General features: G+C 37.9%; 1 protein-coding gene across 1 annotated transcript; it reads left to right on the top strand.

The window, feature by feature from the left end:
- The first annotated feature begins 57 nt into the window (after positions 1-57).
- On the top strand, positions 58-22,915 carry ALG5 (ALG5 dolichyl-phosphate beta-glucosyltransferase). Its single transcript, XM_082759381.1, has 10 exons — positions 58-236; positions 1,196-1,367; positions 2,595-2,641; positions 3,286-3,354; positions 4,627-4,719; positions 5,725-5,838; positions 7,176-7,235; positions 10,624-10,775; positions 20,283-20,368; positions 21,566-22,915. The coding sequence occupies exons 1-10, from the start codon at positions 165-167 to the stop codon at positions 21,676-21,678; spliced, it is 978 nt and encodes a 325-aa protein (XP_082615507.1). The 5' UTR covers positions 58-164; the 3' UTR covers positions 21,679-22,915.
- Positions 22,916-24,517: the final 1,602 nt, after the last annotated feature.

Raw genomic sequence — 24,517 nt, 5'->3', positions numbered from 1 at the left:
GTTCCGGGGTTGCAGCGCCCAGAAGCCTCCGCTGCCGGCCGGCTGCCAGCACGGCGGGGCGGGGAAGGGAAAGGAAGGGAAGGGAAAGGAGATGGCGGCTTCCGCGTGGCTGTAGCCTCGCCTCAGGGCGCCGAGCCGCTGCCTCCCCCCCGCCGCCGCGGGCTATGGCGCTGCCGCTGCCCCTGCCCGAGGCCGTCGCCTTGCTGGCAGCCTTCCTCCTCCTCCTCCTCCTCCTGGTGAGAGCTCCTGGGGTGGTGTGGAGGGCTCGGGGTGTGTGGTGTTTGCAGCGGGGGTGGGCTCGCGGGGGGTGTGATTTGCCCCGGGGGCTGTACGCCTGCTGGAGGCACCCGCTGTGGGGATCCTGCCCCAGCCGCTCGGGGACAAGGGGTGTAAAATGGGGAGCTGCTGTGAAATGGGGAGCGAGGTTGAGGATTTTCGCATAGAAACCGAAATTCTGCCGCACGACACTGCTGCCACGTCTGTGGTGCTCCCGAGGACTTGGGGAGACAGGTGTCAGCTGTGTTTCGGCTGTGCATAGAGGTGCTCTGACAGAGGCGTGCTGTACTCCACAGCAATGCCACCGCTTCCAGTGGCTCAGCACAGGACACAGGTAACGCCAGCTGGCTGACAGATTATTTGGACAAGGTGCGGCAAGGCGTAGACCAGCTCTTCGAGGGCATCCGGAGTCGCAGTTGACTTAAGACCATCTAGTCTAACCTTTAACCCAGTACTGACAAGTTCACCGCTAAACCACGCTACCAAGTTCTACATCTATGTGCTTCTCGAACACCTCCAGTGATGGTGACTCCGCCACCTCCTTGGCAGCCCATTCCAACGCCACACAACCCTCTCAGTGAAGAAATTTCTCCTAATACCCAGCCTTGGGCTTGTTGTGCCCCCAGTGCAGGACTCAGCACTCAGCCTTGTTGAACCTCATGCAGTTGGCCTCGGCCCAGCCTATCCAGATCCCTCTGCAGAGCCCTCCTACCCTCGAGCAGATCAGCACTCACACAAGAAGTTTTTGGTCCTTTGCAATTTGGTTGGTGGATGAAGCAATGTGCTATTGACCCATCGCATTACTGAAATACGTTTGGTTGCCCCTTGTAACGTATTCAGCAGCTAGATAAACCTTTAATACAATGCTGGTATATAAACAATGCTCAAATATTTTCTCTTTTTATCTTTTTTATTACAGATTTGTGTGATTGCTCATGTAACTGCCATAAAAATGCCAGCCCTTCACCGATACGAAGAAGAAAAATTCTTCATAAATTCTGAAGGCAGGAAAGAATCTGTACCAAGTATACACGATCCCCCCACAAAGGAACTCTCTGTTGTTGTGCCTTCATACAATGAGGAAGACCGGTGTAAGATTTTTCTTGTTTTGAGAAAAAGAAGAAAATCTATCTGTTGTTCCTCTGATAATGCAGAGGTCAGTTTGTGTTGGCAGTAGACTGTAGCTCGCCAGATTATGTGTCTGATTTTCTACGCAGTTTCCAAAAAACAGTCCAAGCACATTGAATTTCAAAATTAAGTTATTGTGTAATTTGACTGTTGCTGCTAAAAGTAGGATGGAGCACTTGTAAGAATCTGCTTTATTTTGCTAAAGTATAGCAGGATAGCTGCTCATTGCCCCTGTAGTTGCTGTAAAGCTAGGCATATAAACAGACTTTTAAAATTAATTTCAGAGCTTGCTGTAAGCAACAGCAGCAGTTTCAGACAAGCAGGAAAGGAATGATCTCATGGCTTTAATTCTGCTGTTTGGCTTTTGGCTTGGCCATATGTATGAGGACATGAGACTAAAAAGCAAAGACTTTCCAATGTGACAGAAATTGTCAAGCTGTAGAGCTGTACTTCTGCTTGATGTGGTAGCATACCTTTCTATTCTTGGTGAGTGAAAGTAGCGAGCTGTCTGGAATTCTCTTGAGGGATATTGACAAATAATGTGCATCTGGACACAAGGTAGGCCTAGTTCTTTGAGTCCATTGCATTCCTCAGTCCTGGTTCTCATTTAAGTTCTTGCTTACTGCAAGCACATGTATATTTAATGTGCTTTTCATTTAGTTGTCTCTCTGGAGACAGAGTAAGCACCTGCAATGAGTTCAGAAATGAGTATGTCTTGCAAAGATGGCCATAAAGTCGAATGTGTTTCTAACCTGCAGATAAATCTGCTGCAAAAATAGTGTCGTTTTTTTGGCTGAAGCATCACAGCTAACAGCTGTAGTAGGAGAAGGCATGGGACTAAGTAGCGTTAGGAATTTCTCTGTCAGTTGGCTTAAATAGCTTGGAGATTTTTTTTTTTCTTTAATACTGCTTAGAGAATAGCATTTTAAAATGGAGACCTGGTTCTAATCTTTAAAATAAATTTTTGTGTCTGTCTTACGTGTGTGAGATTTTTCATTGTCCTTCCATTCAGAAAGGATGAGGCTTAGAATTGCAGGTGCTAAGCTTGTCTACTGAAGCTGGTGTAGTATGAAGAAAGCAGTTTGCTCATCTTAGCTTTGTGGTTGTTGTCAGCTTGCATGTACAGATGCTTTTTGGTGTTTAGCCTGTTAAAATCTACTAACTTCATATTTGTGGTTTTTTTTGTCTAGTACCTCTTATGATGGATGAAGCTATGGATTTTCTGGAAAAAAGACAGGTATTTTCATTTTGCATTCAAAATATATTATCTTTATTTACTATATGTAATAAGTCTGTGATCTATTTGCATTGGGGTTTTTTGCTGTATGTTAAATAGCGTAATTTTAGCCACTTGGAAGTAATACTTTGTCTCTTATCAGTTATTTTTAGATTGAATACTGGATGGCATTTTTTTAATTAAATTTAATTACTACTGTGTGATGCATGCTATCTCTCCAAGATGGAAAGTAAGGATTAATGATCCATTTAACATTCTAAACTATATAGTTGTTTGTCCCAAAGTTTTTTAAACCTGTGTTCTTCATTAGGGTTGTTTATTTGGGTAAGAAGCACCTTGTGCATTTTGTTTGGTTTGTTTGTATTAGCAGTGATGTTGTTCTGAATTTTCACCTCTTATAAATTAATTTTTTTTAGTTCTAAATTATAGTTGAGGAACAATATGACAGCCAATATAATGGAACAGGCATCAAATGTGGCAAAATTCTTTGACTAAAATTGCTACCGTAGCAAATTTACTGCGTTATATTGGTGCCTGTCTCAACATGAATGAGTTGAAAACTGATAGAGGTAAGGTATGCTGATGTTCAAAACACCGACTTCAGATATTGGATGAAATAAGTTTTTTCTGTTCTTCTTTTTAAGAAACAAGATCCTTCATTCACTTATGAAGTAATAGTGGTTGATGATGGAAGTAAAGATCAAACCACAAAGGTAAGAAAAAGAAATGTCTTACCAAGAAATCAGAGGTATGGATTTTTACGCTGCAGTTTCAAATAATGTTTTGCCTTTACGTTTTGTTACTTGAAATACTTGACAATTCAAATTCAAGTTTCTGAATACTTTCTGTCATTGTCCTACCTGCATTACGGATGTCACATATGCATAAGCATACACATACAATTATTTTTTGAATGCCAGTATTCTTGACTGGCTGATGTGCTCCCCACACGGAGTTTTTTTCTGCTGCTGAAATTGTAAAAATTCAAATCTTAGCTTCAATAAACTTCTGAAATACTCTGTGTGCACAGTGATGTGAATAAAAACTTAAGGAAGCATTAGAAACCTTTTAAAATAGCAGATTCATACTGTAATTGACAGAATGGCTGACACATTGTGTAGCTCTTTATTGTATCCTTTGTGGTGGTGTTCATTTTAAAATCCTAGTGACAGTAACTGTTTTCAGAATAGTTCTGCATTCTTCTCCTCCTACTTTGATGAATGTCACTGGAAAGGAAGGCTGGCCAACTTGGGATTTTTTTTATTATTATTTTTAATTACTTCTTGGTAGACTTTGGGGTCAGATACTAAATTGAATGCTGCTTTTTCATTTTCTTCTTAAGCTTCTCAAGCTTAAGCTTGTCCATTAAGTATCGTTCAGATATGTATTTATTGACTTTGCGTACTTTCTAGTATCATTTCTAACTGACTGCACTGTGGCCATGAGCCTCTGGACTTGCAAGGACTTGTGGCAGCTGTTAGAAAAGATTAGAGGAAAAAGTTCATTTGTTTGTTCCCTCATAGCATGGAAGAAAACTGCACATCAATGTGAATAGGATTTTAGATCACTGATTCTTTAAGACCACAGAGAGCAGCAAGACAAGTGAGAAATAGATAATAGCAGTAAAGAAATATATTTTTTTGATTAAATATTTGTGTTAGTATAAAGGGTCTGAAATAGCGTGGTATAAGTTACATTGGTATTGTGAGTCTTTTGGACTTCAATGAATGGAGTTTAGAATTGCTTGGAGGAATATCCTGTTCTACTGAACATGCCTAGCTTCTCCAGTCTTTTTGTGTTGACTGTGAACTGGTTTTTATTTTCCCCAAACAGACTCCAGCAAACACTGGCAATGTATTTATGGAGACTGAAGTGATTATAGCTATGTGCTATTAAATTAAAACAAAAAAGAAAGGGTGAGAAAATGTAAACTTCTACCTTGATTCCTGTTTTTGTTTTATGCTCGTTTTTTGTATGTCTATCAGGTTGCAATGAAGTACTGCAAGAAATATGGAAGCGACAAAGTGCGAGTCCTTTCTTTAGTAAAAAATCGAGGGAAAGGAGGAGCAGTCAGGATGGTAATTAATACTTTAATCTCTTTCTCTGTTTGAACTACCTGTGCCCAAATATGCAGAAGGTAGAGCTATGCTGATCTACACTATGATTTCAATATATTGACAAAATGATTGCTAGAAAACTAAGTATGGGTTCCATGAATTAAAATAAAAGCTCTTTATAAAAGAAACATAACTAAATCTTTTAGATATCTAAATTTTTAATTATCTGATTTTTTTTTAGATCTGAAATCAGATCTCAGAAATGGTATTTTATTCCTGGGAAGAACAATTACAAAGAATTCTCTTATATGATGATTCTGTGTGTGATACAGTTTTGCACTTTATAGTGGGGCTTCATTGCCTTTTTGTTTTTTTTTTTTTTCCCAAAGTCACATATGTTCAGTTAAGACAATGCATTTGGCAAACCCACCATTAATTGTTTCCCTGTCTGAACCCCATCAAACATTGTCAAAGATCTCTGACCAAGAACGTGACAAAACCTGCAGCATATATGTTTTGCAGTGACACTGTGACTTAGGGCTTATTATTCCTCAGACCTAATTTCAGATTCTCTCTTGAATTCTCCTGAAATTGTGTTATTAAAAAGTAGCACTGGATCCTCCTTTCCATAGTGTAAATGACAAAGGAAGGCTGTTCAGTGTGTTGGCAACTGCTAATTACTGCTTTGTGCTCCCCTGTTTAGCTGACAATAGCAACTTGTCATGTCTCACAATTTTAGTTTGTAAAGCTTTTAGTTTGCAAGCTTCTCCAGAGAGGGTTTGTTAACTTTTCGTGTTTGTGCATTCCCTGTTTTGGGACAGTGTGCCATGTGTAAAGTCTTTAGATGTTGTTAAAATATAATTTAATAAATTGTTAGTGGCAGAATATTAAGCCTCACCTGTTGTGTTGAGTCTTTGAGATATCACTGTTCTGGTTGCTACATCAGGTGCTTGCAGTGTTTGCAGCTAGCTTATGACAAATACTGATTTGGAAGGTGTAGATTTTTATTGACTATTTTGATTGTAGGGTGTCTTCATTTCTCGAGGGAAAACAGTTCTTATGGCTGATGCAGATGGAGCTACAAAATTTGCAGATATTGAAAAAGTAGAAGAAGGTCTAAACAATCTTCAACCATGGCCTGTGAGTATAAACTGTCTATCTTAGTTTAATACACATGCATACAGATAGATTTTTATAGTTCTCTTTACCTTAAGCTCTTTGAGATCCAGTTGAAGATGTAGCTGTCAGTCTGAAGACCTCACGCTTAGAAGTTGTGAGAATGGGCTGCAGGAGGTAGCTTCCATGGAGTTCTTACCTCCTTGGTACTCACTGTGCCTATTTCAACGCAGCACATAACATTCTATTTACCAGTTTTCCTTTTAAATGTTATTCTCTGTATAAATACCATGTTTTATTCACTTAAAAATACTGTATTTGCTTATTTAACTGTAGTATTCTTATCTGATGTCATCCTATATAACTTCAAGGGTGCATCTTAATTTCATTTTATTTTTAGAGGTTTTATTTTCTTAGAATTGTTTGTTTAATGACAGTATTTGGAAGAACTCCTGTAAATACAAATTCAGAAAACTGTAAGAAGAATCCCTCTCTCATGGTCATTGTCTTTCACGTGCTTGACCTGAAAGAACTGAGGTTTGTTTTCATTAGCCTGGGATTTAAGTGCAGAACAGAGGGGTACATCTAGCTAGGTTCCCAATATGCAAGAAATGGTACACAGCTTTCCAGTGGGAACTCTCTGATGGCTGCACCTGTACAAAGGGCAGCAGCTGTCCATGAGTGTAGGTACAGAAGCGCCGGGGCCACCGGGTGGCAGTGTTTCCCTGATGCTTTTCACTGCCCAGGCAGCAGCAGCCGCTGCTGGTCCTTCAACATCAATCCCACACTAACACAGCAGGTTTAGGGGGGGTTTATGTGAGAAGTACTAGCGTGAGAATAACTTTAAATATTCTATTTTGAGCATCGCTTTTGATTTAATTTGGGATTATGTTTGTGACTGAAACCAGGGTGTTTTACTTGTTTGAAGATACATCAAAGGAACAAGTATTCTGTTACCATTCACAATGTAGTATCTAAGGGAAAACATACATTATAACTTTAGGAGCCTTGGAACGCTCACTGCATTTCTGTGCTGTTTAATATATTTACTGTATGCATACTTCAGAGGAACAATGTAAACTAAGCCAGATATGAATAAATTGTACCAATCCGTACGTACCATATAGAAAATGTAATAACCTTTAGATGATCTCTTAGTCGTAAAAAAGATTTATTTTAGCCTTGGAATATAGCAGCAGAAAAACTGCAGCTACAGGACACAGAAGAGTATACACCTCTGAAGTTTTTATTATACAGTTATCATCACTCGTAAAGGTTTCATGTGGAGACTCACATAAAATTCCAATGATTCAGAAAATGTTAGTTTAACTAATAATTCTTTAATTTGAATTCCTGCACAGAACCAGATGGCTATTTCCTGTGGTTCTAGAGCTCATCTGGAAAAGGACTCAATAGCAAAGGTTTGTTCCTTTTCTTTCTGTGTACCAGTACTCAAAATATTTCCATTATTTGTATCTGCTGTACAGGTTTTACAATTAAATAAGCAAGATCTGCAAAAGAATGGAAGCTGGAAAATAGGAAATGTTTGCCATTAGTGGAACATATGCTCCATCACATACAACGGATGTGTTCTAGATTTCAGGCACCACCAACTTTGAACTGGTTTCAGTTATTGTTATGATTGAAGGATTCCGTTTTCCTAGTTGAGAACATCTTACAAGCAGAGCTTCAAATTCCTGACTTAATTGGTTACTAGAGACAACTTTGGTTTCCTGTCATTAGGAAGTAAAGTTTCAGGCACAGTCCTCAGAAGTTAACATTTTGTAACTGATGAGTTAAAGCTGCTGCAGTGGAATGGTCTCTGTTCAAGTGTACATTTTCTGCCAGTAGTGGTGGTGGAGTGGAAGGCAAATGATGAGTTCACTTTCATTGATTCTCTTCCACAGCAGGAGCTTGTTATCTACGGATCTTGAGGGCTGTTCAAAGTGAGTTAGGGGTAATTAGCAATAAACTTTGAAGAGTATCTCAATCAGTGGGGAAAGTACTGTACTGTAATTTTTCTGTATTACAGTAAAATTTTTGAGTTTGTACTCAATCTACTGAACGGTCCTGTTCAGTGTGTGGCTCTTGTGGAATAAACAGGGATGCATAGGCACAGTCTTATCTTGCATCTGGTTTTCTGATGTCTTGGCTGACAATAGTTGACAAAGCACAGGCATGGAATTTGTATTACAACAGACACATTGCTGGACTAATATTTTTGAGCATCATTAGATATGCTCATCATGTTGAATGTTCTCAAGAGTAAGCTTTGTGTATGCTGATGTTTGATACTTGAAACTGATATATATACCCAAATAGTAAAAAGTCCAAAAAGTCCTTTAAAAAGTCCAAAAGAAGTTACTCTGGTAATGTTCAGCCCCTGGTAGATCTTGAACTTTTTTTCTTCTGGTTTATCAAGTGGTATTGGAGCAGTGCACTGGAAAAGAGTTCTTATAAATACTGGTGTGTTTATGTCAGCATCCTCACAGAAAGAAAAAAAAAATAGGAAAAAAATAATAATAATAATTTTCCCAAATAAGAACAAATATTTGACATGGTACTTGCATGCTTGTGGGACAGAATACACCGTTTACAGTTAGTCTGAGTCCTAGAAATGTTGCTGCTATATGAAGACCATGTAGCTAGATGGAGACCATGTGGCTAATAAATTGGAGCCCACAGAATTCCTTCATGCTGTGTTGAGGCACTGAGTATACATGAACTTTCATCTCATATTTCACTCATATTTCTTAGCATCTTTGAAGGGTTTGCTAGGTAAGGGAGAAGAATCGGAACAGCGTTTTAGCTTTTAATGCAGAAATACAGTTGGCAGGATGAGAGTATCCCCCCTTTGCTTCTTGTTTCTCCCCCTATTTCTGACTTTTTTATGAGAGCGTCATCAACTGATTAGGTGGCAATGTTCTGTTTAAAATATGTAGCACATTTCATCACTCTACCTGTCCCAGGTCTGGAAAGGAAGGACTACCACATTGGGGAAAAAACTGCTGAGTAGGCAATAGGTATTAAAAATAAAAAAAGATGCAAAATAATGTTTGAGAAGTTGGGATTTCTCTCTGGGCTTAGTGGCATCTAGAACAGTAGAATAAAGCTGTGATAAGAAGCCATGTGGGATTTATTAAGACCAGAATTTCACCCTTAATTTAATTCTCAAGACATCAATATTGCTGTTCTGCTTCTAGAATTGTTAATGTACGTTAATGAGTCCATAAATAAAGGCATAAATAGTCCTGAGAGCAATGAACATAACACAGGAGCTCCTTTTTGCAAAGTGCACGCTATTACAGGATGGCAGTCATGCAGCCTCTAAGAGCTTTCCTTCTGGGACTAGTAAGTAGTCTTGTGTTACTGGGTATAGGGTGGCTCACCTTCACCAAAAGACCCAAAAAATCCACACCATATCCACCATTAACTCAGGGCTAGAGCTCTTTTCTAAGAGGCAAAAGCTATAAATTTCCTTAAGCCAGAAGCTCTTACATAATAAGCTGAACATCTTCCCATTTTTTAACTGAGGTTTGCAATTACTAGCTTTAAAGGAATCTCTTATCACCCAGAGATACTTAACAGATGAATTGCTGGCTCCTAAAGATTTTGCGTAGTATTTGGCTTGCTGTCCTAGATACAATCATCTAAATTCAGCTTAATTCAGCAGTGAGTTCAGAAGTGATTTGTGGGTCTGAGTCCTGTTTGCTTAGGAGCTGTCTTGAACACAAGACTAGGAGTGATCTCTGCAAACCCAGAAGGCAGCCTCCGGATTGCATGGACAAACACATCTGTGTGATTATTATGTCAAGGCCAAAAGTGTAACCAAACAATAGACTGGGAAAACTTGTAGCAGGAACATAAAATACATTTGCAAAAGAACAAAAGAGGTGACTAGAACATTGCTGGAAGTATAAAATGAAAAATTACCTTACACAGCAGCTGTTACTTCAGTCCTGTTTGTTACTTGGACCATCACATGCTGGAAAAAAAAAAAAATCCATTCTTTAATTGCATTCCTTTAAGTGCCTTAACACATTGTGTGTAATCTCTGGAGATCATTGAATCTTTAATGAAAGAAGTGTTCAATGCAAACAACAAGGGATGCTCCTGGTTTTTTTGTTTGTTTTTTTTTTTTGTTTGTTTGTTTGTTTTCAATTGTTGTTGTGTGGTTTTGGTTTTTAGGAATAATAATAAACTTTCAAAAAAATGTTTTGGGGTAGCAGCTGGAACCTGCATAGTTTTTACTGTGTATTCTTAAGAATAACAGTCTTTATGCAGCCCTGTTGGGTTATTCTCCAGTGTTGATTGTGTTAACTTGTGAATTTGTTGGGCTTGTTCAGCCAACCAGACAGATGTACCCAGTGGAGCAGAGGATGTAGCATGCCATTCCACCTTCCTCCTTCACTTTCCTCTTCCTGGTACCCCCAGTTCCCTGGAAATCACAGGCTGTACTGCTCAATCTGAGTTGAAATCCAGGTTTGGATTTCTGCTGTGCTTGATACGGTGTTGTCCAGAATGGAAAGCTGCTCTGAATTAGGTAAAGCAACAAGAACTTGGACTTTTCATACCCTGTGCCTATATTCTAAATGTGAACTTGACTGGCAAGTCGTTCCCTTTCAGCTCTAGCTTTGTTTCACTGTAAGAATCCAAAAGTTCTGGTTTGCTTCCAGTGCAAAACAAAAATAGTTTACAGCCTTTGAAAGCTGTCACAAAACATGTTTATTGTCCTGTAAGCCAGCTCTCTTGAAACACTTCACTCATCACATAAATGAAGCCATCTAACTACTTGTCATTTGTTCACAGCGTTCTTACTTTCGAACTCTCCTTATGTACGGGTTCCACTTCCTTGTATGGTTTCTGTGTGTCAAAGAAATCAGGGATACACAGTGTGGATTTAAACTCTTCACCAGAGAAGCTGCCTTGCGGACTTTCTCAACTCTCCACGTAGAACGCTGGTAAATTCTCTGTTTTTGTTTTTTTTGTTTGTTTGTTTGTTTTGTTTTGTTTCTCATTGAACGTGGTTTTGAAAAAGTAATTTCAGCATTGCAGCTACTATGAAACATGATGTCTGTGCATAAATCCTAGCTGCCCAGTTTCTTGATGAATTACAGTACTACTTGTATAGTAAAAATACCTTGGTATTTGCTAGGAATTCTATTTTATTCTTAAGGTCTACTTCAGGAATTAGTTCATTTTACTTTTTCTTTTTGTGAAGGTAGGGATAAGGGAAACAGATGGACTTGCTAAGTTTTAAACTAAGTTTTGACTTTAAAATAGCATCCAATGTAAACTGCAGGAAGGATTGTAAGACCACGTTGCAGAGATTTTGGATAACATCCTTGATGCCTTCCTTGCAAGTCCATTTTACTTTGGCATGTGGTGTAGAAAGAGTTTTGTAGTACTCAGAAGTAGTACATTTTGGTTTTGCTTTGTCAGACCAATAGGTGATTGATTAGGAAAGTGGACTCTTCTCCTCTCTCTTCACATCTAAAAGCAAGAAAACCCAATCAGACTTTTTTTGTTGTTGTTGTTGTCTTATATTCAATTATATTCAATTACTTATTTCTGAGAGTCCTCTCTCCTTTTACAGATATGAGCCCTACAGGCAGAGTAAGAAATGGAGAGAAGCTCTTATTTTGCTATGGAAAGTTGATAGTTAATAATCCTATTCAAAACTTTTAACAAACTATTTTTATGCAATACAACCTCACAGTTGAGTGTTCCTTAACCAAAGCATTTTTCCTAATGTTCATATCTGACAAGATACTGGTAATTGCTAAAGGCTCAAAGAAAAAGGAAATACCTTTATTTTCTGGCTGGAATATCTAACGAGAGGACTACTGATAGATTTCAGTCATTTAAGGCACTAGAAAATGATGCATGATCTTTGAATTACTTTAGAACTTTCTTTATAATTTAGCTAGAACAGTTCCCTTATGAGAGTGACAGTCATGATTATTGTTATGAGACTGAAACGCTGTTTCCCCATAAATACCAGAATTTCTGTAAACTTCCTAGTCCACAGTTATTGCTTAAAAGCATCATGACAGTCCCCAAGTTTAATTATCATCAAATCTTTTCAAATTACTGTGTTCATCCCAAAAAAAACTCCACAGGCTACTGCATGCTACAGGGAGAAGAATTACTGACCAGTGTTCCCAAAAAAATGCCTAATCCCACAGTCTCAGTAAAATCCATTACATCTCGTTTTAGGTTGAGTTTTGGCAGTGGTAGTCACGCTTTATCACTCCTAGAGATGGGCTTGTGAAGGTATTGTTTGAGCACACAAATTTGGTGTGTATGATGCAGCTTCTCTTAAACTGTATCTGGAATTTTATGTGTTCAGCTTCTGCAAAATCACTTTCCTGGCTGAGTGGTTTCCTGATTGCCATAAAGAAAACCGTAGCTGAGCTAGAATCTTGATTTATGCTGCTACCTCCAAAACCAAACATGATTTATAAAACTGTAAATTTCATATTCAGGAATTTTCTAAATACATGGCTAAACATGTATCAATAGCCCAGAAGTGCACATCTCAAAATTATCCTATTTAACTTGACTCTTTAAGTGGTTCAAGAAGGAAATCTGAAAGGAATGAATTAAAACAATTATTTTAATCTGTGAAAATGCAATCATCAATTTTTATCCAAGAATACAGGCAGTGATAAAGGGATATTGTTAATTTACTTTATGGTAATTTTATTGATAGTGTGGAACACACCAGCACTTCAGGACTTGGTGTGCTAATACATCGTGCTTTTATATGCAGCTGTAAAATTAGCCTTCAGTACTTGCTTTTTTATTTACAATAATCCAGAAACTAATCCCGTAAATGTTTTCCTTTTTCTCTGAAGCTTACTGGTTCATGATGAAGAATATTTTGTTAGTCAAAAAAAAAAGAACAGCTCAAATTCTTCCCAAAAGCAGCTCTTCAGATACTTCCAAGTCACAAATCTGCCAAAAGTAATATTTATTTATTTATTTCCTTTAATTTGCTGCCAAAACAGGCAATATACTGTCTGCTTTTCTACTCCTCTGTCTTTCAGGCAGTTCTTGTGCTTCCCTCCCTTTATTTTCATACCTATTGGCTAATTTCAACCAAATCTGACAGAACAGTAAAGATTTTAGGATGAAAGGCTTTGCCACTGCTGAAGAAAATACTACAATATGGACTCAAAAGTTACTCATCAGCTCCATAGCTAACATCCAGCTTGTGCAAGTGGAAGCTAACATTTCAGTGCACAGAACAGATTATTGTCCCTTTCCCAGTCAGTATTTGTAAGATCTGGAAAAAAACTGGGGGAAAAAGAAATAAGAAAGTGGGCAAAGTGAGTATATTAAAGGAAATAGTTGTTTTAAGTGAAATGTCCATGGTGTACAGACAGTTGGGACAGCTGCAGTAGAAAACAGTGTAGAGACATCAGCCATTCATCTCACAGAACTATGCACCGGATTTCTTTGTATTTAATGATGTAATAATCTGAAGTAATCCAATGGTAGAAATTCCTTATGTTAAATAAAACTGGCTTCTGATATGTTTCCATCACTTAGCTTATGTGTAAAAAAGGAAAACAAAAACTGGTTAGATGTGGAAGTTCTGTCACCTCGTGAGTATGAAGCTGTCAGAGGAAGGACTATGGGGCCTTCTTCCTACAGCTGCCTGATGAACACAATATTCCGCATTATATAGTATCCCTAAATGAGTCGCAGAACAACTCATTCGTACTGAGACCATTGGCAAGGGATTGGAGAGAAACCTCTATGTTGATACTGGACAAGAGGCTCTGAAATCTGTCTATTACCACGCCTGCATCATGTCGGTGGTGTTACTTGGCATCTAAAGAAATCATTTGATTCTGTTTGAATCTTAAAATCCCATTAGTTAAGTACTGCAAGAAGAATTCATTTGAGTGCTCAGATACTTTGGTAATAATGGAGGAGAGTGCTAGGAACTTGCAGCAAACAAGCAGTATTTAATAGGATGATATCCACCTGAGAGCCAGCAGCATGGTCATAGAGTCTGTCATGGGTTCCCCTGCTGCTGGACCAGCGTGTGGTGAGTTGTTTAAGGGAATGAATGCAGGTTCTGCAGGAGCCTGGTCTGTCCTTTCTGCTCAGGTTTTGTGAGGCTTCAGTTTCTGGAGGTGCTACGGAGTTGAATGAATTCTTACATGGGGTCATATTTAGACTAAACACTGATATATGATATATAACATTTAATAAGATGTTAATATAAAATGGTGTACAATTGGTTTTCTAATAATCCCTGCCTGAACTGTTAAGTTAATTGCTCAGCTGTATTATAAGTACGTGCACCTGAAGGACTGGGTTTCCTTCTATCTCATCTAGAGTGCATCTGCTTCTTATCTAGCATCTGAAGCAAAAGAACAAGGGACAATATTAGGGTATCATTCGCTTCCCTCTAGTGCAGGACCTCTAAAACATGCCAGATGAAATGTGGCCGAGAAGTGCCCACTTCCTACCTCTCACTACAGAGGGATGCTGGACAATTGGTACAGGAGCTATCTCTGTAGGTGACTGAAGTTGAGCAGGGTAAATTCCACTCACGGTGTCACAATACATAGCAAAAATGTCAGGCTGCTTGTGTGTGAATTGCATCAAAAATATAAAACTATTCAGGAAATACTGAAAGTCATGGATTGAATGTGAATTCAATCAAGGGTGAATACGACTAACCCAATTTTGTATCTGAGGCAGGTCAATTTCTGGGCCATATGGGCAGTGTTGCTTGTTTCTGTAGACAAAAAGCCCAGAGAATTCTTCCCCTTGGAAAAAGGAATTCTGAAGTGTCTTTGCATACCAGGGAGTAAGTAAGTGCTCAATTAAGTGCTGAATTAGCACTGGGTAGCAGTAGACTGCACTGTAGTGCTGGGTTTTGTCAATACTGCCATAAGGCAGAGCAACACTTATCCAAGCAATAATACAGGTGTTTTGTCTGTATGTCTCACAGCAGGCTGATAACAAACCTCACTCAAAGACCCAGTGCTGGGAGCACAGTCTCTTTCTTAGAAACTGAACGTCTCGCACTCTGGTCAATGTAAGCAATGTAGCTGTCCTGCTGCTAGGTAGGAGGGAGCAAAAGATTTTTTTAGTTTCCATACTTCGATTGTTACCAGAGACACAAAACACAAATGCTTGTGGTGTTTCAAGTGTTTAACTTGTACCACCTTTAAATGGAGCCTTGTGTTTCCATACCCACTTTTCACAGGAAAAAATTGCAAGGGGGTAGTGACAGGACATCACGATCTTCCTTTATATGATTCTATGTCTGCCTTTGACAGATTCAATCATGAGGAAATAAGCAAATTTCAGCTGCAGCAGAAATGAAAAGCTAGTTGCTCAGACCTCCACGTTTTTCTGCTTTCATCGTGCTTTTCTCTTCCAGTTGACACCGAGTTGTATATCACCTCTTTAACGTTAAAAATACTACAAGATTAAGACCACAGTTGTCTTCTTGCTACACTGAATTTAATTTATAGATGCTTATGTTTAGGAAATCTTAAAAGCAAACTGTTTTATTGTTACAGTGATGAGAATCATAACTATTTTTCAAAAGAGACCAAGATATTTCCTGGAATATTTTATTACTTGAACTCTAAAGTTCAGAAAGCATTTGAAAAATTAATAGATGCTGGAAACTGTTTATATTTTTGATACTGAGAAGTCATGCTTGCTTCGTATACAAGATTTTTGTAAGTGGTTTCTTCTTGTATGTAATTGTCCGTCAGAGAGATGGCTGTATGTATATGAATGCAAACTTGAAATTTACTTTCTACATAGCAAAGTTTTGACATTAGTTTGAAATGAGAGCAACCTTTTGAACAGCGAGCATATGCTTTGTGTTTTAGGTTCTGAATCTGATTATACCACTAATCTATTTTTCACAAATGGATGGAGCACATTTTTTAAATTAAAACCTAAAAAAAATTAAAAGAGGTATTTTAAAAACATAATAGAGACGGTTGGAATTACTCACTTTCAGATTCCAAAAGAAGCTTTACTTCTGCATCTACAGTTTTGACCTGGAAAAGTGTAGCTTTCTATGTTAAATTATAAAGTGCAAGAGGAAAACTGGGAAATTCAATTGCCTCACTGGCAGAATTTTCCTATCCAAAATTTGGTCGTTGATATTTTTTCTGACTACAAAAAAAAAAATTCATCCAGCCAGAATTTTTTCTTTCCTTACACAGAAGAGCTAGACGTGGCAGCAGTTATTATCCTACCTAGAATATTGATAAAATAAGAGGAAATTCAAAATACAGTTTTTGTTCTGGCTTGACTGACATAATTTTGTAAAGTAGCAATTTATAATGATATTAAGCAACTTAGAAGATCATTGATTAGATAAATTGATTAGATTAGAATCTTGACAGATCAGAATAGATGAAAATGTTATTACTTTTGTCTAAAAAAATTGTCTTGTGCACTGAACAAGCCATTTTTTCACATTTAAAACACAAAAAATTCAGTATAAAAATGTCACATTTGCTTCTTCAGTTTATCACTAACCTCTAAATGTGAGTCTGTAAAATATATATATATATATATACAGAAAAAGAAGCATTCATTGCTTAAATAAACAGATAAATACTGGTATGGAAGGATGTGTTTCCACCTCTTTGGCATTGTAGATGAACACAAGCAGTGGAATGAATTCTTTTTTCCTGTTTTTATGCATGACAAGTAGAATTGTTTATGGACATCTAATCAACACAAAAATATTTTGGTGTTACAACTATCTCTGTTTTGTCTTGTAGAAATAAAAAAATGCTGCTCCTAGCAGGAACATGTGGGCTTTCAAAAGCCCCAGTACAGCTGGAGCATGACAGTATATTTCATTCTTTCTTTGGCCATCGAAAGTTTTGTCTGCCCTCTAAGTTTGCTGGAACAACACATCATCTCTTTGTTGTTGAAAAGTTCTAAATTTCTGTTGCAATGGTATATCAGAATGCCAAATTTTGATATTTGAAACATTTAGTATTGGAGCAGCAAAGCCAAACAGCAATTTCAAATTAATTACCAGATATTTATTCTGCAAAATTATTTTTTTTAAGAAGAAACATTTTACAGGTTCAGTTTAAAAGGGATTGAATTCAGCTAAACACCTACCAACCTGGTGTTCAACCGAGTTTTAGCCAGCATAGCTTTAAATTGTAACTTAATCAAAAGTATTTAGCATAAACACAACCACACGGAAAAGTTTTTCTGTGTTTTATACTTGATGTTTGTGTTAATTAACACATAATGGAGCCACTATTAGGAGTAGGTGGGGAAATGGTTCACACCGTGTATTTTGGGGTAACTTCAGGTGCTTAAATTAGAGCCTGAACTTTCTGCGTGATCAAGGAAGAGTGTTAAGCTTTTCTAGGAATTCATTCAAGCTGGAGCCAAATGTAGGTGCTCTGAACTGTGTTCCACACCCAGGAGGCGCCTACATCCACGTTCTGCAGGAGGATCCCCTGGAGTACACGGTGGGAACAACTCCTTGCTGTTCCCAACAGTGCTTCTGTCACACGTGAACTGCTCGCAGGTGGCTGACGTGCTGCTTCATGTCAAAGCGCGTGTATTGCACTCATCAGCTCATCCACTGGTGTTGCTTTGATCTCTACAGCTGGCTCCAGCTAATATACCCACACCAAAATCCTGGCTAGGGAAACTGAGTACTTCTGTGCTGCCTGCAGTTGGTGGTCTGCAGTCTGAACGTAGGATCAGCAGTGTACTGAGTACCCTACAACCTAAATTCCCTCATTAACTCTTCTAGCACGCATATGGATTGTGCTGGAAGGTGATAGGGAACAGCTGAAGGAAAACAGTACCCCAGCAGCATCCTACAAAAGTCATTCTCCTTTCAGCCTCGAATCGAGTTCTTTATATTTCAGGATATGTTCACTGTCACACAAATGACAACCACATGTAACAGTATTAGCGTTCAACTTGATTAATTCCTGTCCTTTTAGTCCTATACTTTGAGCACTGTAGTTCCCCAAACTATTTAGTGTTGCTCTACTCTGATGTATATTGCTGACATTCCGGTAATTGGTTGTCCATAGGAATTGTTGCAAATAACCATTAGTTCACCAGGCTAATACTTCATGGAGTAATATTTTTAGAGCAGTTCATATAGTATAATTCATCAGACAATTATTCTGTGTCTCTTAAGATTTTTAGTCAGTTAAGTAGTATGTATTGCAAAATTAGATTTACTCTTAATACACATGACTCATAAACATTCAAAGGTGAATACATGGGTTTTTGGCTTACAAAGATAAAATGTCAGCAAAAACTCAAGTAGTACAATTTCAGTAAAGGAGACCGTGGCATAATTAATAAAATGATATTCAGCACTAATTTAAAGAAAACAGCAAAATGGCAAGGCTGCTTGGCACAGATACAGTTGACTGAGGAAAAAACAATAAAACAAAAAACATTAATTTATTCCTGTAACTATTTCTGTGACAATTAAAAGGTGTGTGTCCTAATCAAAATCGAGTAGTGGTTCTAAATTCTCTGTATAAAATACCTAGTCTCTGTAGATAACTTTTGTTTATGTTGCCTTTGCATGTTTTAGTGCTGTTGAGAGTACTATCAGTGGTTCTGTTTCCACGTACTTACCGTGTGAATTCAGGTTGATGCGTGTGTGGTAACGATTTCACCAGCAGGCCAGTGTGCTTCAGTGGGAACCTAAGTGTACCTGTCATACCTGAGTAATTACTTCAAAGTAGCTTCTCTTGTTGTTGTGTTCATTAATAATTTTGCAGAAATAGCCTGCACTGCTTGAAGGAGAGGGTGGATCGAAGTACAAGGTTGTATCGAAGTAGAAGGAAGTAATGTCTGAATTTGGCTAGTCACCTGCTAAAGTATGTCTTTTTGCTTGCTCTTGGCCACCTTTCTATCCCACAGCTGTGGTGTCAAATGGAATTGCTAGGGGCTTGAATTCAAACAACACTTGAAGTATGAAGAAATAATGTTATTTAATTATTTTATTGCATACATTTTCTCCAATGGGAACAGATGATTATTTTTGTCATTTTAAAAAACAATCAATTTGGAGTTAGTAATGAGAATTTAAGGAGATTCTTAAAGTATGAAGTTACGGAGAGAAAACATGGGTTAGTGTTGAATTGTGTTTGACTGCCTCACAGCGGTATTTTCAAGACCTAAATAAGTTGTTTTGCAACTTCTGTTCCGTTGGCTTCAAACTGGAAACCTTACCAATAGCTTGGCTAGAACATTTCTAATTCCTTGACCTTCAAGGTTTAGTTCCCTGGGAAATGAATTTGTGTTTGAATTTATCTTGAATCTAACAGAAATCAGATATGGATGGCCACTGTTGTGTTTTGTTTTTTTTTAATACAGGCTAATATCTTTAAAAATCAAAAAGGTGGTGGTTTCTGTTTTGTTTTGTATTTTTATGGGAGAGGAAGTCTTTAGCTTGAGTTTCAATGACCAGCAAGGAACAAGAACAGCCCTACTGGTAACTGAAGACTCCAGAGGGGGAAAATAAAGACCTAGCAATCAATAAATTTAAGAAATGTGACCAGCATAACCAAAAACTTTATAATTGTGATTTGCATTCACCCTTGTCAACAGCAACTACCAGTAACTTTGTATGCTGATTTCTACAGAAGCATTATAACCCATCGTTGCCAAAGCACTTTTCTAATATCAATAGCCTCAGTGCCTTAGGCTCAGAGGGTGTATTTGAGCATATACTTGTAAGAATGAAGCACACAAACAATTTTCTGTGCAGAGAACAGTGAGGATTAAAGCTCATTTTGGAGAAACTAGACAAGGGGGTTAGATGACTTAATTAGCGTAGGATCACTTCCCCAGTTCATTTTGCTGCACAGCCTGTGAACAATTGTGCAGGGGAAAAAAAAAAAAAAAAAAAGACAGGTCTTTAGGGTTTTTATGTTGTACATTAAATGGTCACTGGGTGAAGTACAGCTGTTGTTCAGGCTCTGTTATGCACACTACCTTCTCAAATCACTTCTGTGCTGCTGCCTTTATTCTTCACTTAGAAAGTACAGGGAGAAAGTATCAGATCAGCATAAAAACACAGCAGGTAGTCTTCCTCTTTGGTGAAAGTAGTAGAGATGTAAATTGACATCACACATTTGACTGCTTGGTCTTCAAAATTTTCTAAATCATGATTGTGGCAGAATGAAAAGTGAGCAGTGGTCTGAGCTCAGCATGACACACACCTTAAGAAACAGAGTGCAGTGAAGTATTGTTTTCTGTACATTGGCTATTTTCTTAGTCATTCAGTCAAGGAAATTAAATTCCCTTTCATGTGCATCAGACCTGTAGGGAATTGGTACCAACTTCATAACTGAGTGCCAACCTGTTTTAAATTACGCTAAGGATTTAATTAACAGTACCACCACCTTCCTTCTGGAAATAAATATCACTGTATTTTGCTATTTCCTGTTCTATTTCAGGGCATTTGATGTAGAACTTCTTTACATAGCTCAGCACTTGAGAATACCTATAGCAGAAGTTGCTGTCAACTGGACTGAAATTGAAGGTAAGGAAATGGTTTATTTTCTTGGTAAGATTCCTTAAGTGTCACTCCCAAGTAAATAAATAAATAAATAAATAAATAAATAAAATCTGAAGATGAGTCTTCCCAGAATGTATCATTTTATCCAATTTTGATAGTACACAGCCTTCTTTCCATAAAAATTTTGAATTTCATGTCTTTGCCTGCCTTCTCACATGGCATGGTAGCACAGGCACAGGAAGAGTAGGTGAATAGGTAACACTGGAGAAAAAGGTAGGTAATTATTCTGCTAGGATAAAGCACTACTTCAGCAAGTCCTCTTGCAATAATGTGTTAATAAAAATAGTGCAATTATAAAATGCTCTGCAGGAAGCCTGACCATCATTGTTTATCGATTCAGCTCTGTTTCTCTGTCTCTCCTTCCAAAATTCTCAACCCATCTATTAAGTCTCCTCTAGAGCACCCTCTCTTAAGATTTTGTTTGATTCTTTGAAACTTGTACAGAGATCTCTTACTGGGGTACTAGAAAGAATAGCTTTATATATTTTTCAGTAGCAAAAACAACTTAAGAGGTACTGCTTGCATACTTCCTCCTATCAAGTGCAGTTCCTTCTTTTTTTCTGTATTTTTTAAGCTGAACCTTTTCTCCTCAACAAAACCTCCGAACAACAAAAAGTATAACAAACCGTAATGGTGACAAAAGGTGCAAGAAAACAGAGAACATCCTAAACCAACTTAACTATAAAAGAGACTATTTTCTTTCAATGCAGTTCCGTTTGTGCTTCCTAGCACAAATGTTAGCAGAGATGGAAGAGGAATTGGTTTCATGGTGTGTGTTCCTTACCTTGTCTGAAGACTGGCCAATTCATGTTACTGTCTTTCAAAGACAATTTCCAAAGAGTTTCCAAAGTTGTTCAGAAATCATTTCCTTAACTATTGGTATTCAGGTTCCTATTTATTTGAACAAAGCCCTGTCTCAGAGAATACTGTGCATCCTGTGGCATGCATTGAATTACTGTACTGCTGCCACTCATGGTATAGTGTAATATACCATGCAATACATTTTTAATATATATTTTTGTGACATTTTTTATGACAAGGTGTAGGTTGTAGGGCTGAATGTGCTGAGAATGCAGAGGTTCATGACTAGTAAAAGTATGTTTTGCCATTGCTCATTTTTTCTAACAATGTCCTTCTGATTTTCTTCTTCATTAATCACAGGTTCTAAGTTAGTTCCCTTTTGGAGCTGGCTGCAGATGGGCAGGGATCTTCTTTTTATACGACTGCGATATATGACTGGTGCCTGGCAGCTTGAAACAAGAAAATGTAATTAGGTTATTTACATTTTCCAAATGTATTATTATACTTAATGGAACATGAGAACAATTTCAATCAAGTTAAACGGTGATGAAAGCTGAGGTAATTCTTCATTGCTCCTGCTGTAGGTTTCCTTTTTGCAGCATGTACGTGTTTTGTAAGATTGTCAACAGGGAATTTCTGCAATGTTCTGAAAAGAGAAAGCATTTCCAAAAAAAGATTTTCTTATCTGGTGGTCAGGTTTTTATTTTATTAAATAGTAGGGGTTTTTTTAACATGTCTTATCAACTCACTCACAGAGATATGTCTGCTTTTGTCTCATCATACATTTGGAATTTCTCCTAGTGAAATTTATACAGATTAGAAAGAGGCATTCTGTTCTACAAGGTGCAATATTGTGTTGTGAATGACCACAACCACTTATTTCTGTAGTATCTGGAAATATATGGCCATATTGCAACTTGGAATGATCAATCATGGCTCGCTCTAATGTGTATTTAGATTCAGTGTTATGGGAAACATTAAATGGGTTTACTGAGTTGTAACAGTAATGTTCGTTAAGCCTGTTCTAAGGACTTTCAGTAGTCTCTTGACATTCCAAGTGTCGCTGTCTGAAGCTGAAATAGTTTCTGAGATCACACTGCAGATCACCTCCAGGCTGTAGGAGTTCCAAGAGAAAGCACACTTCATTCTAAAATGTTGTCTTTTATAAATATGTTTTGTTCATACACACTAATTAAGACCGCATTCTGAAGGCTAGGAGTCCTTGGCATCTCCGAATGTGTAGTGAAAAGGGTATGGAAAACTAATGCAGAGCATGCAAAAATGAGACCCTAGGCACACTGGGGGCCTGTGCATTGACAATGCCAATTTCAAATTCTCGTACTTCAAATAAGATCAGAGAGGGAGAGAAAGATCTCAGGCCTTATTAGTAGTGCCATACCTTATCATAGTACTCACCTTCAGTGCTTTCAGAACAGTTGTGGACTGCCAAAGACAAATACAAATGTGAACAGATTTAAAGAATGAAGGGTATATGGTTGTATTTTCACATTTTTAACTGGTGATTCTTATGTCTTCTGCAATGGTGTACTGCAATATTGAGTTTTGCTTCTGTTAGGGTTACCTCAGTTTTCTGTAAATTGAAGTGCTGGAATAAATTCTCAAAAATATAGTTGTTTTTTATTTTGCAGATTTTACTGTGTCCTGGTTCACGTATATCTCTGTCATTTCTGTAGAGTCAATCATGATTCATTGCTGACATTGCTTGAATAGAATACAAGCTTCTCAGTTTTGGTGAAATAAATTGCCCTGATCAAGCTTGAACAATAACAGCCCTGCCTATAATTAATTCAAGTTGCTAAAAGCAGTTCCCAAAAGCAGATTCCTAAAATTTGCTTCATGTCTTATCTTAAAATTTGAATTTATTTTAACTTTTAACCTACATAGTTCACATTTTTCAAATGATGAGACTGAGGTCATGCATTGTTTTCTGCATAATAAGTAAACATCTGGGGACCTCTTCTTTAAGAAATTCTGCTTTTAGATGTTGGATGTTAGAGCTTGGAAGGGGAGTGCTAAGTTTATAATTTTTTTTTTAAATATATATTCTATGAGGCCTTTTTTTCTTTAAGAAAAAAACTCTGCAGATTAACACTCCAGTATCTCTCTTTATTAAGCTGTCTCCTTTAGCAACTGTGCATAGGTCATTCTAACAACAACACCAAAAAAAAAAAAATTAACTTCCACCTCAGAGATGCAGAGGTAAGGCTAGATTTACCATTTTTGAGGTTTTGAGGGTTGGATAGTGGAACATGTTGGCAGGGAAATCTTTTATGGACGAAATGGGACAGAAGGAGTGTGGGGAGAAACTGAAAAGGCGGTCAACCGAGGGCTGAGACTACGAGCCACTGAGTAAAATGGAAAATGGCCACTGAGACTGCAAAAGGAATGGGCAAGGCACAGCAGTGGACTCAGCAAAAAGAGTAGAGCAAGGGAATGGGGAAGGAGACAGATCAGTTAAGGATGGAAAAAAGAAACATGGCTAATGAGGGAAGGGGGAGCTGAAGGGGTTCAGTAAGCCAAGTCCATGACAAGAATAAGGTTAGGACAGAAATGGCATGGTTTAAAACAAGTAGGGACTGGGGATAGAGCAATATTCAAAGTCTGGAAGTCAGGTTCCTTTTCTAGGTTTCTCAGTTGTTATCTAACTTCTGCAAAACCCTTTGGCAAATCATATCTCTTACGTGCTAATCCATAACTGGCTGCTTGTGTTGATTATTCTTCTACCCCTGGTCACTGAAATCTGCAGTAGGCCCACAGCTCCCAGTTGTGAACAGCATTAAGGAGCAATGGAGGAATCTTTCATGAAGATGCAGGAGACTATACAAACCAATCTTCAATACAAGTTCGATATTCAGAATTAGAAAGCCAGGTAGGAAGAACATAGGAAAAAAGAAAAAAAAAAAAAGTAGCCTTTCTGAGATTTTCCAACATTGTGCATGTGTGCTATGAGGAGATATTTGCTTGTATTAGGACTGTTTTTCCTAAATACATATTTTTAGTTCATTGGATTGATTCAGGAATCAGTAAGTTGAATGGCAAAAACAATTTGATTGACAGACTTTCTGTTTGCAAGTTGGAAGTTTGGATAGCATACACATGAGACAAAGAGGGACGGTATGCTATCCTTTATCAGCTAAAGTTAAAACAAAACAGGCATTTTGTTTTGTTTTGTTTTTCCATCTTGGTGGAATGGTCAGCGCATCCCAAGGGAGCGGTATGATACGGATTCAGTTCCTCTATTGTTTAAGGGAAACCAAGCTCACAATGTCACACGAGCCCAGGACTCCACCA

Source organism: Aythya marila, assembly GCF_965140915.1.
Source record: "Aythya marila genome assembly, chromosome: 1".
NCBI classification, from domain to species: domain Eukaryota; kingdom Metazoa; phylum Chordata; class Aves; order Anseriformes; family Anatidae; genus Aythya; species Aythya marila.
The sequence above is the reverse complement of the archived record's forward strand: the minus strand, read 5'-3'. Positions and strand labels throughout refer to the sequence as shown.

Bases quoted from the DNA above. Each gene is read 5' to 3' on its own strand.
- ALG5 (XM_082759381.1), top strand. From the start codon at position 165: ATGGCGCTGCCGCTGCCCCTGCCCGAGGCCGTCGCCTTGCTGGCAGCC. The intron at 1,368-2,594 runs GTAAGATTTTTC...TTTTTTGTCTAG, and splicing joins ATACAATGAGGAAGACCGGT to TACCTCTTATGATGGATGAA. The intron at 7,236-10,623 runs GTTTGTTCCTTT...ATTTGTTCACAG, and splicing joins AAAAGGACTCAATAGCAAAG to CGTTCTTACTTTCGAACTCT.